Source organism: Musa acuminata, chromosome BXJ1-6, assembly GCF_036884655.1.
Source record: "Musa acuminata AAA Group cultivar baxijiao chromosome BXJ1-6, Cavendish_Baxijiao_AAA, whole genome shotgun sequence".
NCBI lineage: Eukaryota > Viridiplantae > Streptophyta > Magnoliopsida > Zingiberales > Musaceae > Musa > Musa acuminata.
Window position 1 is genome coordinate 44,794,798 of NC_088332.1, and position 13,536 is coordinate 44,808,333.

The 13,536-nt window shown below is 42.4% G+C and overlaps 2 protein-coding genes across 6 annotated transcripts; one reads left to right on the top strand and one right to left on the bottom strand.

Moving 5' to 3' along the window:
• The first annotated feature begins 280 nt into the window (after nucleotides 1–280).
• Nucleotides 281–7,479, top strand: LOC103990160 (protein spotted leaf 11). 3 transcript variants are annotated; one of them, XM_018827417.2, is made up of 7 exons: nucleotides 281–470; nucleotides 623–1,468; nucleotides 2,196–2,297; nucleotides 2,574–3,423; nucleotides 5,272–5,388; nucleotides 5,535–5,966; nucleotides 6,065–7,479. In XM_018827417.2, exons 4-7 carry the CDS (start codon nucleotides 3,133–3,135, stop codon nucleotides 7,235–7,237), a joined length of 2,013 nt encoding a protein of 670 aa, XP_018682962.2. In that variant the 5' UTR covers nucleotides 281–470; nucleotides 623–1,468; nucleotides 2,196–2,297; nucleotides 2,574–3,132; the 3' UTR covers nucleotides 7,238–7,479. The 3 variants fall into 3 exon arrangements, with proteins under 3 accessions (XP_018682962.2, XP_009407489.2, XP_065045499.1); XM_009409214.3 differs by having other exon boundaries at nucleotides 1,312–1,468; XM_065189427.1 differs by having other exon boundaries at nucleotides 1,317–1,468.
• An 812-nt stretch (nucleotides 7,480–8,291) lies between these two features.
• On the bottom strand, nucleotides 8,292–10,893 carry LOC103990159 (dof zinc finger protein DOF3.6-like). Of its 3 annotated transcripts, XR_010514635.1 has the most exons (3): nucleotides 10,582–10,881; nucleotides 9,360–10,397; nucleotides 8,292–8,452 (listed from the first exon to the last, which is right to left on the bottom strand). XR_010514635.1 is itself a non-coding variant. In XM_065189428.1 (2 exons), the coding sequence occupies exons 1-2, from the start codon at nucleotides 10,630–10,632 to the stop codon at nucleotides 9,513–9,515; spliced, it is 921 nt and encodes a 306-aa protein (XP_065045500.1). In that variant the 5' UTR covers nucleotides 10,633–10,893; the 3' UTR covers nucleotides 8,913–9,512. The 3 variants fall into 3 exon arrangements, 2 of the variants coding, with proteins under 2 accessions (XP_065045500.1, XP_018682966.2); XM_065189428.1 differs by lacking the exon at nucleotides 8,292–8,452 and having other exon boundaries at nucleotides 8,913–10,382; nucleotides 10,582–10,893; XM_018827421.2 differs by lacking the exon at nucleotides 8,292–8,452 and having other exon boundaries at nucleotides 8,913–10,397.
• Nucleotides 10,894–13,536: the final 2,643 nt, after the last annotated feature.

Consider the following 13,536-nt stretch of genomic DNA (forward strand, 5'->3'; position numbering starts at 1 on the left):
TCTTGGTACGTACAACCCAACGGTGTGATACATTGGCGGCTGAATTTTAGTGGTCGACAGAAGGGGCCCTCACGTTAATCTCCAATAAAAAGAGTGGGTCTGAGCTGCATGAGTCGGAATCCCCTGCTGGGCTCAGGTAGGAGATCCACACCGACCGATGCGCCACCCAATTGGCAATCACAGCCGTCCATCAGCTCTCTTGATTGACCACACCCCGCTTTTGTCCCTACGCCTGTTGCCGCCCCGTCCTCCGTTTCCGCTGCTAGGGTTTCTTCGTCTTCCGAGGCGCAGGTATGAAGCGATCCGTTCCCGTGGTCTTTTGTCTCACCCAAATTATGGCTTAGTAGCAGCTCCATCTGGGTCTAGCGATGGTGCTTCCTCAGTCGAACACCGGTATCTTCGTTGGGCTCAACAAAGGGCACACCGTCAGGAAGAGGGAGTTTTCCCCTCCCGACCTTCCAGCAGAAAAGGTGTATGAATGTGAAATCCCTGAGAATGGATTCTTGTTTGATTCTTTAGTTGGAAATTGGGGGAATATATATTTGTTTTCTATTTTACAAGATGGGATGATTGTTTGCACACAAGAGATTGATTTATGATTAGATCAAATGACTACTTTTAGATGGAGACATGGAGCGGCCGCTGATTGACTTTGTGAGTTTACTGTGACGAGTTGGATGGTATGTTTAAATGCAAGCTATTAACCACACTTTGAGGCAAAAGATCCCCGACCTCAAATCGCAGAGACTTTCGGCTTTGTTATTTTTGTTGTATTAACCACGTTTGAACTTAGCAACTTCAAGTTGGCAAGAATTGTTATTTATGTGTTCTTTCCTTGAGTTTCATACGATATTGTTGAAACAAACCATGACTGTGTATTATAGACAATGGAATTCTTGCTATACACTTTGTTTCTGATATAGAAATTGTACTTGCAACATAGAATCCTCTCTGATGTTTTGCATCATCATCTACTTGAGAGGAACAGGTAGCTAGCTATATTATAAACCAGTTAATGCAGAACAAATCAGAAAGTTGCTAATATTTCTAACTATATATAACCTGATTCGGAATTGTAGTTATCTTCTTTTCTTTTTAATTTTTTCTTTGCCTTGGATATTAGTTCTTGTTATTCAATCTAAATGACAGATATGGTGTTTTCTTTTTAAAAGTCAATGGATGAAAGCTGATCAATACTTTTTTTTCTACCATATGCTTCCGACTTCTATTTCTTGCTAGTTGCATACAGTAAAATGACAATTATACTCCAGAAACCTAGCGAGAGGGTTTATTTATCAGGAACTTGATCAGGGAAGTGGGTTGCTTTGTCCCATATGAGAAGAGGATCACTGAGCTTCTGAAAGTCGCTAAGGACAACATGAACTGAAAGTTGCAAAAAGAACGCTGGGAACTCGAGAAAGAGCCAAGAGAAGAAAGAGGAGATGGCTGATGTGCTTCGGGTGATGAGGTAATTAGCTCTGTTTTGAATTCACATTTATCTGAGTTACAAGAATTGATTATATGCTGCTGAACTTTATTTGATAAAGGCATATTTAAATGTGATTTTATTATGAGGAATATGAGGCTGCAATTCAATGTTGTTTGATTGATGCATATACTTTTGTTCTTAAATTGGGTTTGATTAATCGGTTTCAGTATATTTTCTGCTATTATGACTAGGTTCCGAAATATTTCCTGCCATTATAACAAAAACTGTGGTTGGCATAAGATATGTCAGTGTGTTGAATAAAATCAACAATTGTGACAAAAATTTAAACTGTCATGTAGAGAAGTGGAATTGATATGCTAATTAGCATTATGAAGGATGGTATATACGTCCTCTTTGGTATGATTTTAGCCAGGTTTTGGTTCGACCATCAGTTGTGGTTGAAAGTTAGGTGGCTAAGGCAATCTTAGCACATTCACGGAATCGATTTAGACTAGCTACTTAGTGGGATCAAGTTTCATGAAACAGGATTTGCTGTGAGAATTAAGACGAGGAATGAATTACGTTGGATTGCATTATCATATTGATCTTTTCTGAATGTCTGAATATTCCAGCCTCATACTTGTGGTTCAGAGCTTTTGGTAAGCAAGCACCTCATCTCAAGACAGAAGCCTATAGAATATGCCAGCTGCTGATTTGTATCTTTACCTGAATGCTTTTCGGTCCTGAAACTTCTTTCTATACTCAGGTCTGCTGGAGCGAGCGATAAAACGAAATGATGACGCCTTCTGCGACCCTTCGGATTTTCCATAGACAGAATTTAGGCAGCTGGATTGACATCTGGTTAAATGTTTGTTTACTTGGAGACTTCTTGCTTAGAGATTTTTTTTTTTCCGTTGTTGTAGCTTTACAAATTTCGATGATCATTATCCCATTGTTGATGTTTTCTGCTTACTGTTCTTCGAATCGAACAGTGGATAATCTAGAGTTTATTACATGTGCTTTGGCATTTTGGATGTCATCTGCTTGATGTTCGTCGATCGAGCACTTCATTTTTGAGTAATCTTATGTTGCTATCATCTTCACTCCCGTTGTCGATATTGCTTGACATATTCGTGTTTCGCAGATACATAACATGAATGAAAGAATGCCTGAGAGAGAGAAGCCGACAAAGCCATATACTTGACTTGCAAGGGAGCTAAAATACACCGCCAATAGATGTCGATGACAGTTCACCGGTCATGAGAGGACATGTGGATCTTCGTGGATGTTCTCATTCGACTATGGCCAAAATGTATTATGTCGATCTGAGAAAAGTTAGCTTTCGCACGTCACGAATACCGGTAATAATTTGATATTGAGTTCTAATTTCATTAACTGACCCATCACATCGTCAAATCAAACCCATCAAGACCTTCGCGTTTGGTTGTGGTCGCTTTACGTCGGAAGTGGAGTCATTCATGTGGGATTAGGTCTGATTGTTGGAGCGGCCGTGTAAACCCTGCCAACGCGCGGTTTGGTGTACACGTCACGGGGTTGACTAAACCGAGAAACCTGAGAACGATGCATCGAGTAAACAGGTCCAAGTCGAGCAAGACTTTGACTCTCGGTCATCAATCTCCCTCCTGCCCAGCTTGCTTCAAATCCCTAGCCTCTTTCGATTGCTGCTTCTGGGAAGCTAGGCGATGGACGAGAAAGAGAAGGGATCGATGGTGGCAGGGGAGGCGGTGGTGCGGCGGCTGGCGGAGGCGGTGGAGGAGATCTCTGCCATCTCCGAGTACCGGAACGCCTACAGGAAGCCGTTGTGCAGCCTCGCTCGGCGGATCAGGCTCCTTGCACCCATGTTCGACGAGCTGGGGGACGGGCGCGACCCGATCACGGAGCCGGTGGCGAGAACCCTAGCCCCGCTCGAGGACGCGTTTGCTGCCGCCAAGGACCTCCTCCGGCTCGGCAGCGAGGGGAGCAAGATCTTCTTGGTATGTTGGTTCGACAATTTCCTTCGAATTATTGCCTTGCCATTTTATCCCACACGGACATGTCTTCGATTTCTTCATTTTTGGCCGCGTGGTTTGTGAAACCAGTGAGAATTTTTGTGCTTCTACATCCATTGTAGCTAAAGGCTTGGTTTTGATTTGACAAACATGATGTGTTATTTATTTTTCTTTAAGATAGTTTACTGTTCAACTTGAATATGAGGGGGAATAGTTTGATAAACGTGTCTTCGATTTCTTCATTTTTGGCCGAGAGGTTTGTGAAATCAGTGAGAATTTTTGTGCTTCTACATCCACTGTAGTTAAAGGTTTGATTTTGATTTGATAAACATGATGTGTTATTTATTTTTCTTTAAGATTGAAGGGGAATAGTTTGATAAACATGTCTTCGATTTGTCCATTTTTGGCCGTGAGGTTTGTGAAATCAGTGAGAATTTTTGTGCTTCTACGTCCATTGTAGCTAAAGGCCTGGTTTTGATTTGACAAACATGATGTGTTATTTATTTTTCTTTAAGATAGTTTACTGTTCAACTTGAATATGAGGGAGAATATCAATTTCTGAGATTTCCTTAAGTTAGGAGCTCAGGAGATTTTTAGGGGTAATTGCAACAGCCGTAATCCCAAACTGGAAAGACAAGTAAAAAAGGTAAAGGAAACAAGAAACAACCTAACTAATTGTTCGATGGAAAGGAAAATTACATGCCAGCAGTCACTAAAGAAGTAATCAATTATGTATATACCGAATATTTCCAATGTTGGAAGTATAATGATTTGTTTCCTTAGAACAATATTTCAGATTGATCGAGTTTGATGTCTTAGAGTATGAGTTGTTGCCGGTTGTTGTCAATTGTTGATGGTTCTTGTTGTCACACAACAATGGTTATAATAATTGAGGGGCAGGGTTTTTGGAATTATCAACAATGATCACGATCATTGAGGGATAGGTATTATTTAAAGTTTATTTTTAAACATAATTTAAGCATTTGAAGAAATCTTTCTTAAGTTGTTTCAAAATTACTTTGTTGAACTACCTCAAAGAAACCATCAAATCTCATCATCAAATCTCCCCCCATCTATGTTGCTAGCTGAGAGTCATTTGTTCTTTCAAAGGGAACTTATCTTACTCCAATGTATTAAACCAAAATGATCATGTTGACTTATATTCTTTCACACATATTGCTACTCTGGCTATACAAGAATCTTAATTGACCTAAAGTACACCAAGAACTTTTCTTGAACCAACTGATCGGGATCCAGATCCCATAATCCTAATTAGATGAATGGAGATCAAAGTATTTTTACTGTCCAATTATTATTTTTAGTATTAAATGTTTTCTTTTTGCTTGTTTGCCTGCTTTCTGTAGCCCTTTGTTACCTTCACATATTATCTAACAGTTTCTTGCTTGTGATGATATGACATATATAGTTACCAGCAGTAACTTTTGCATATCAAGGTGGCATGTTTTAATTTTGCTGTGTTGATTAGGCCATCGTCCTCTATATCTAACTTGCTAAGCTTACACTTACTGTCACGGTTGGTGTTATTTAGCTGATGCTTTTGGCTTCATAGGCATTATTAAATTTGCTTCTACTCTCCTGGAAAGAAATAAATGGATATTCAGATGCTATCTCTTGAAGAGTACTACTATACACTCAGTGAAGTGAAGACCTTTGGTTATTACCTGCAAAAACTGCCATGACCAAGACTTTAGATTCTCGGTTTGGGAAAATACTGCTCTGATTCTTTTTACTTGGATACTTAGATGCATAATATGATTGCCACTTTGGGTTTGAATGTAACTTTTTTGCATGGACATTGCCTCATGTGATCAGGTCCTAGAGAGGGAGAAGATGATCAAAAGATTTCATGACGTAATTTCTCAAATAGATCAAGCTTTGGATGGGATTTCCTTTGATAAACTTGAAATATCAGAAGAAGTTAGAGAACAGGTACAGTCACCAGAAAACAATAACTTACTACTGTAAGTTTAATTCATTAGCATATAATTTCTATTTGAAGAACTCAAACTTATAGGGTAAAGAGAACCAAATTTGATTTTCTTAATGCTGTGCCTAATAAGAAACATTATGTGTAGATTGAGTTGGTACATGCTCAATTCAAAAGAGCCAAAGAACGAGATGACATGCCCGATGCTGAGCTGTATTCTAATCTCTTATCTCTATACAACAAGAGCAATGATGCCATTTTAGATCCATATACTTTAGAAAGATTGGCAGAACAATTACAGCTAGTCACCATCTGTGATCTTACACAAGAATCATTAGCTTTGCATGAGATGGTCTTTGCAAGTGGTGGAGATCCTGGAGAAAACATTGAAAAGATGTCAATGTTGTTAAAGAAGATAAAAGATTTTGTGCAGACCCAGAACCCTGAGATGGGCACTCGCTCAGATTCAAAGCCTTTCCTGTTGGATGGAAAGCCAAAAGTTCCTATTGTTCCTGATGATTTCCGCTGTCCAATCTCACTGGAGTTGATGAAAGATCCAGTCATTGTGGCCACTGGGCAGGTATCTGTTGAACTCTCAGTTTTCTTCTATTATTATGAAAGGTTAGGCGGTGCTGTCTTTGCATTACATTTACAGATGATTTTCTTATCTATATGCAGACTTATGAGCGGACATGCATCGAAAAGTGGCTGGCGTCTGGCCATGACACTTGTCCAAAAACTCAACAGAGGCTATCTAATGCATCATTAACTCCAAACTATGTCCTTTGGAGCCTCATAGAACAGTGGTGTGAAGCCAATGGCATGGATCCACCCAAGTGCCCATCCCGATCTACTAATCCCAGCTCAGCTTGCTCGTCACGTGAACTTGCTAATATAGATGCACTTCTCTGCAAGTTATCCTCCCCAAATCTTGATGATCAACTAGCAGCTGCTGGAGAGCTTCGTCTGCTGGCTAAGCGGAATGTTGACAACCGCATTTGCATAGCTAAGGCTGGTGCTATTCCCCTCCTCATAAATCTACTCTCATCCAAAAATTTATGCACCCAGGAGCATGCCGTCACTGCCCTTCTGAATCTTTCCATCCATGATGACAATAAAGCAATAATAATCTCTTCAGGGGCCATACCTGGTATCGTCCATGTTCTAAGAGATGGTAGCATGGAAGCACGGGAGAATGCTGCAGCGACACTCTTTAGTCTTTCAGTGGTGGATGAATATAAGGTGACCGTCGGGGCATCAGGGGCGATCCCTGCATTGGTGTCACTGCTGAGTGAAGGCACACACAGAGGGAAGAAAGATGCGGCAACAGCACTGTTTAATCTGTGCATATACCAAGTGAACAAGGGGAAGGCAGTGAGGGCAGGTGTGGTTCCACTAGTTATGGGGCTTCTTACAGAACCTGCAGAGTCTATGTTGGATGAATCTATGGCAATATTGGCCCTACTGTCAAGCCACCCGGAAGGGAAATCTGCGATTGCAGCTGCTCAGGCTGTCCCTCTGCTGGTGGAGATGATAGCAAATGGTTCTCCCAGGAACAGAGAGAATGCCGCAGCTACTCTGCTGAATCTTAGCGACGGAGAGCAGCAGCTCGGTACCATGGCTGCGGCACAGGAATGTGGGATAATGGGACCACTGCAAGAATTGGCCATCAGTGGCACAGAACGGGGGAAGAGGAAAGCCGTGCAGTTGCTAGAACGCATGAATGGATTCTTGGTGCAGCAGCATGAGGCATATGCTCAAGCTGAGGCTTCAACCCAGACTCAGGGTCACATCCATGCTCAGAGTGAGCCAAGAATGAATGTGACCTCCGCGGATTCTGTTGACACCTAGCTTTTTCTTCATTGGGAGGTTGTGATATGCGTATCAGAACATTTTGCCTGCTGATGCTTTGTGGCTTTTGCAATTATGTGTAAACAAAGAGCACGAGTTTTTAACATTGAGCTGTAAATGTATCATCAATCACATGGTTGTATGTGGAAAATGACTTCCATTTGGTTTGTGGACTTGTAAGTTTGCTAAAGTACGAGAACACTGATATGTTAAAACGGATAGTTGCAGATTCAAAAGCTTCAGCTCTTGTTTTCTTAGAGAATTCATGAATTATAGCAGGACATCTCTTTGGCGGATACTGGAAATGAAGTAGTATCATATATTAACTTACATGCTTCATTCAGCATCATGGAATCTGATACCATGTGGTGTCATGCTGTTTGACACAAAGGTTATGGCCGTGATTGAGCTCATGTGAGGCAACGTGAGCCAACTCGGATTTGCAGGGCCTCCTGTTTAACCTTTCCTGCTTCGGCTGCTAATTGAAGAAGCGAGACCGACATCAAAGATTCTTAGGACACCCCTTTAACTAAAAGCTAAAGCTGCCTTCCTTCTGCTGTGTGTGTGTGTGTGTGGGGTGAGGATAAACCAGGAAGGGTAATCTCTCTATCTTTGCCAAAGTTCTTCATGGACTTTGATTGCTTGCTTTATTCTCTCCAACAGCGACTGCATTGGACTTGTTGAAAGCAGACGAAAACCCAGATTCCCAAGGACAGAGTCGGGGAAGCAAAGAGAAATTTTCTGGGGATTTCACCTTTTCCTTTTTTTTTCCTCGTCTCTACTGCTGTAATATATACATACACATATATCCTCTTCCTCTTTTTCATTGTTTCAGTGATTGTGTCCTTCCCCGGACCAGCCTTCTTGGTCTTAGGCTACTCTAAAAACCCACTTCTTTTGGCTGCATGGAATTCGATGAGATCTCGGCTTTCAATCCCGCTGCTCTCTCTCTCTCTCTCTCTCTCTCTCTCTCTCTCTAGTCCTTGAGAAGTTGCGTGGAAGTTGCATCCATAGGTGTGCAGTATTAAAGTGCAAGCAAACGAAGAAAAGGATATGATTATGGAGTTCTTTCCATTCGATGCATGACCAATGACCATATCTTACAGCATATTCCGAGATAAAGTGCTTGTCGCCTTGTCCCTCCCACGGTTGATGTTCCTGGATCGCACAGCTCGTGTACAACATGTGAAAGGAATGAAACATGACCAGCCAAACCTACAGAATTCAAAGACAAACTCTTCGAACGGGAGTTTGAATTCCCAGCGAACACGAACGACATAGGTTATTCTCTGTTAGAGATTTGATGTTTGACGATAAATACATGCAATTGAAAGATGGTAGAACGGTCAAAAGATGAGCTCCAGAGTTCTGGAAATCTAATGGTAAGATCAACATGCCTGACGGCCGAGTTCTTTAGCTGTCACTGCAGCTATCATAGATTTATATGCTCTTCAGCCTCAAGATCAAGAAAGATCAAGAGCACGTCATAGTAATTGAATTTTAGGTGCCCCTACTGATATATGTCTTTTGGAGATTATTGCCTACACATGCTTCAATTTTCAGGTATATAGATACTAAGTCGTAGGGGAGAGAGAGAGAGAGAGAGAGAGAGAGAGAGAGAGAGAGAGAGAGAGAGAGAAAGACCAGTGATCCTGTTATGGCAACAGATCTTACATATAGCTGAAGGACAAAAGATTACTAATCGTCTCATCTTCACTCCATTTTAAGTTGACACTCTGATCACGACAACGGCAGAAAGAAACAACAGGAGGTGAGATGAATGAAAAGAACAAACTCTAACAAGTGGACTAAGAACAAGGCTGTAATTGCTAGATGTGGTCAGGATTGATGAACAAAGCAAAAGAACAATCTCTATCAGATGGCAGGTCTGACAGTAATGATGCGAGTAGATTTCCACCCGAGCCAATCAAGCGCATTACTGTGGTTGCAAGCTCGTGTCAGAGACACCACCATCTTGAAATGGCGAGAAACAAGGGAGGAAAGAAGAAGCACAGAGTAGATTCTAAAGGATACACTATCCTACATTTAAACATGTTCTTCAGCATGCAGCCACTCTCTGAGTTCTTTCATTTTGATCATGAAGAGAAGATGGGAGACTAACCAAGCGCAATGGCAAGATTTGAGCTTCCAAGGCTTATGGGTAGAGCGAAGGAGTCGAGCCATGGACTGGAAATTACAAGATGTTGCCGGATGAGGAAGAGTTGAAAGCTGAAAGATCTGTGGCCCAATCTCCACTGCTGTCGCATGCCACCCGTCACCACCAATTCCAGTATTGCTCGTTTCCTGGAAGACCTAAATAGTGCCTTGGCAGGTTGAGACTCTGAGGGTTGTCTTCCATCTTCACCGGTGACAGCTGCGTGATCAGTGAAGAGCCTGAAAGCTTCGGAAAGACTCGGCCTGCGGTGCTATCCCTCTCGCCTTCTCTGTTGACATGGAACAGCCCTGGCATCAGTTGCACCGCAGGCGGCTGTGGTGGCTCCGATCCTCCCAGAAGATGCAATTGCTGGATCTGCGGCAGCCTCCACTGCTCGATGCCGACGCTCGAATTACTTCCCACGTGGTAGTCAGGTGCGTCCATGGGAGGAAGTCCTGGAAAGTTGAGGCCCAGATTTGAGGCGTCATAGTCGGCCAGACCGTGCATGGAGGCCAAGAAGGGCAACTGGCCCGGCTGGGGTATGCTTGGTGGGATAGCACCGCCGGCACCGGTGGCCATGCACGACGAGGATGAGGTGCCATCCTGACGGTCGGCTATGGAGGCGGTGGCAGTCGATTTCGAGGAGCTCCCTGAAGACTTATTCCGCTTGTTGCGGCGGCAGCCCCCCCCCACAGGAACGTTTCGGAGAGCGCCGCCTCGGGTCCAGTAGCGTCGACAGGTCTTGCAGAAGTGGCGGGGCTGCGAGAGGGAGTAATTGTTGAAGTAGCAGAACTTGGTGTTGGTGGAGTCGCACCGCGGGCACTTGAGCGGATGCTCGGGCAGCTGGACGATCTTCGCCACGCGTGCTCGTTCCGTCATGGAGAGAGGCCTGGATGAGCCTGCAGCTGCTGCACCAGCTTCCGGTGGCGGTCCTGCCAGCCCCGGAGGGAGCAGAGGAGCCTCACCGCCTCCACCTGCAGCGGCTGGAAGCTGAAGCTGTCGTTGCTAAGCATGCCAGATAGGGAGAAAAAGATTAAGACAGCGAGAAAAGGAAACCGCTGTGGTATATTCGAGAAGAGATAAGAAAAAGGACACGAATATCTTCTCCTTTCAATTTGCTTTTTTGATGAAGAAGCCAAAGGATTAGAAGCTTGGAGGGGAAGAAGAAGAAGGTAGTATTAGCACTCACCTGGTTCCAGTTGGGTGGATCCATATAGACCGGAGCGGAGGAAAAATCCATGCTTACTTCTTCTTCTTCTTCTTCTTTCTTCTAATAATTCTTTCTTAAAGATGATAGGAGACAAGTGAAGGTCCAGTTTCGCACATCCACCGATTGACAGAGTGAGAGGAAAGGGGAGGATACAGAGAGAAGAAGAGATGTGGAGGGGAAAAGGATATCTATTTCCTTTGTTCCATGGTGTCTTTGATTTATATATGGTAGGGTTGGGGGAAGAGATGGTTGGAGAGAGTTTCTTAGCCGCTAAGGATCTCAGTGTTGATCAGAGGAGCACTGTTAAGAGGCTACATGAGTGGCTCATGCAGGCAAGAAAAAGGTAGGCATAGAAAAGGATGAGTGCTGAAACCCTAATGGCATGATAATAGAGTTTGGAAGAGCAATGTTACACATTAACCTTTAGTCTTTGCAGATAGTCAATACATTCTCCTTTTTATATGAATGAAAGGAAAGCTTGTCTTGGTGGTGCTCAGAGCAATGTGGCTGCATCAGAAAGAAGGCTTCTCATCCTTACCTTTGCTTCAGAAGCACAGTCTCAGCGTTCATCCCATCAACATCATCTGGTACATATCCATAAATCCATGCTGCACTGAGCTTGAATCTTAGCTTGGATACACGGTGATCAGCCATAGATGCTGGTGATGAGTTAGGGTTTGAGTTGCCTTGGGCACGAACAGCTTGAAACTGGTGGAATATGAAGTCTTTCTCCCCTCAATTTTTACTCTCAACCTCTTAATCTTTAGAGTTAGAAACCGGTGGAAAAGGAAACAAAAAGAAATCAAAAAGTTATTGTGTGTGATTCTGAATGGACTCGCAGATTGAATGGCCAAAAGTTGGTGATGGACTCTGAATAATCTTGTTCATGGAACCTGCAATTCTTGTGATAGTGATCTCGGTCATCTATCTTCTCATGGAAGCAGAGAAAGAAGAGGAGAGGGAACATCTGGTGACGAGGATGACAACTTCACAGGCATCATGGCTAAGTAGAATCTGCAAAGATATAGATAGGTTAGAGGCAAAACAAGGTTCTGGACATGTCACTACAGAGTCACATTAGCAGTATACTCCGCTATCGTAGCTTCGCATGCATGCATGCATGAGAACTCCATCCAGATCTCATCTTCTTCCCCTCGTAGTTCCAGTCTTCCATGGCTCCACCGCACCATCCCTGCGATCCACCAACGGAAAGCTTCAGGAACACACGAGTCGAAGCAAGATCGATGCAGACCAGCGTGACACACGAGCGAGTAGCATCACCCATGAATGAGCGATGGAGTTACGTAAGGGCAGTTGCAGTGGTAGGACACCATTGTCTCGAGAAAAGGATGGGCAACATTGCTACTTGCTCGCGTTGTCGTTTCTCACCACCAATGGCAGCTTTGCATGTCGAGATCACGTCCTCCTTTATCTCCCAAGTGGTCTTCACCCTAATTCCTGATTAGACTGCTTTAAGAGCTTGAATCCACACTTAACGATCGAAAGAATGGACGAATTAATGATCCAGACTTCGATTGTTCAAAGAAAGAAGCGTCTTTGGACATTACCACCGAAGTTTAACGTGTTGTGATCTGACAGGGAAGAACATGTAACATCAATTATAAGCCAACATGTATGTGTCCACCCTCCACCTCCACCTCCTCACAGTAGCACCACTATCATGGCACCACACCACAGCTCCTCCGAGCAGGTTGGGGTGTATACATCTATCTTCGTGGCTCTGTCATCGAGGCAACAAACAATACACTCTCTGAGGAGACATCCCCTGCCATCGTATGTATGATGTATCAAGGCTTTTCATCGTATCATGAATATTTTGGTATGCTGTATAAAAAGATCACCTCCACCTCCGAAAAGGGGGACTCTCCTCTCTTTTCTCCACTATGGGAACAAGGGAAATCGACCTCCTCTTTCTCCTTCCTCCATGAAGACCACTAGAGGACCTCATTTGCATCCTCTTCCTACGAAGGACTTTGAATATGGAGCTAATAGGAAGAACTTTTGCCTCCACTTTAGTGCAATTTTTGTTATTTTTTTTTATTTAATTTTAGTTTGATCGATATATCGTAATATAATATATTTTGACTTTTATCGGAGACGATTGTCAGTCAAACCTTAACCCTAACTATCTATCATGGGTCGAAACACATAAATGAGATAATGTATATTATAACTAGATCAATAGAATCTCAACCTAGGATCGTATGGACGAATTGTGTATACTTGATATATCTTTCTTTTATATGAAAATATATAATAACTTTTAATCAAAGAAGTACAAGAAAAAAGTGATATGGACGAAATGGTGTATATTTGATATATCTCTCTCTTTTATATGAAAACATACAATAACTTTTAATCAAAGAAGTATAAGAGAAGAGTGATTGCATTAATATATGCAGATGTATGATATGTTATAGTATCAAGGGAAATGATTTATTTATAATATAATTAAGATGTAGCAATTTTGTATCATGATATAGTATTTATAATATAATTAAGATGTAGCGGATAGAAGATAAGATTTTCCTTACTATACGAGGAAATCTCTCTATTTTGTTGAGGAAAATACTTTATTCTGTTGAGGGAAATCCTTTCTCCTAATCTGTATAAATAAGAGAGTGAACATGTTAATGTATTGAAGAATTTTTCATTTCTTCAATAAAACTTCTTCAATAATTGTTCTTATCATCTATTCTTTTATTCATGGTATCAGAGCAGTGAGAAAAGCGAAGTTTCGCTCTTGCCTTTGGCCAACGACCAACATCGTTGAGAAAAGCAAAGCTTCACCCTTATCTTTGGCCAGCGACCAACATGCTGCAGCCACGTTCATAAAGCAAAGCATCGATCTAAGATTGGTATCCTTATCAGGAAATCTCTCTATTCTGTTGAGGAAAATCTTCTATTTTCTCC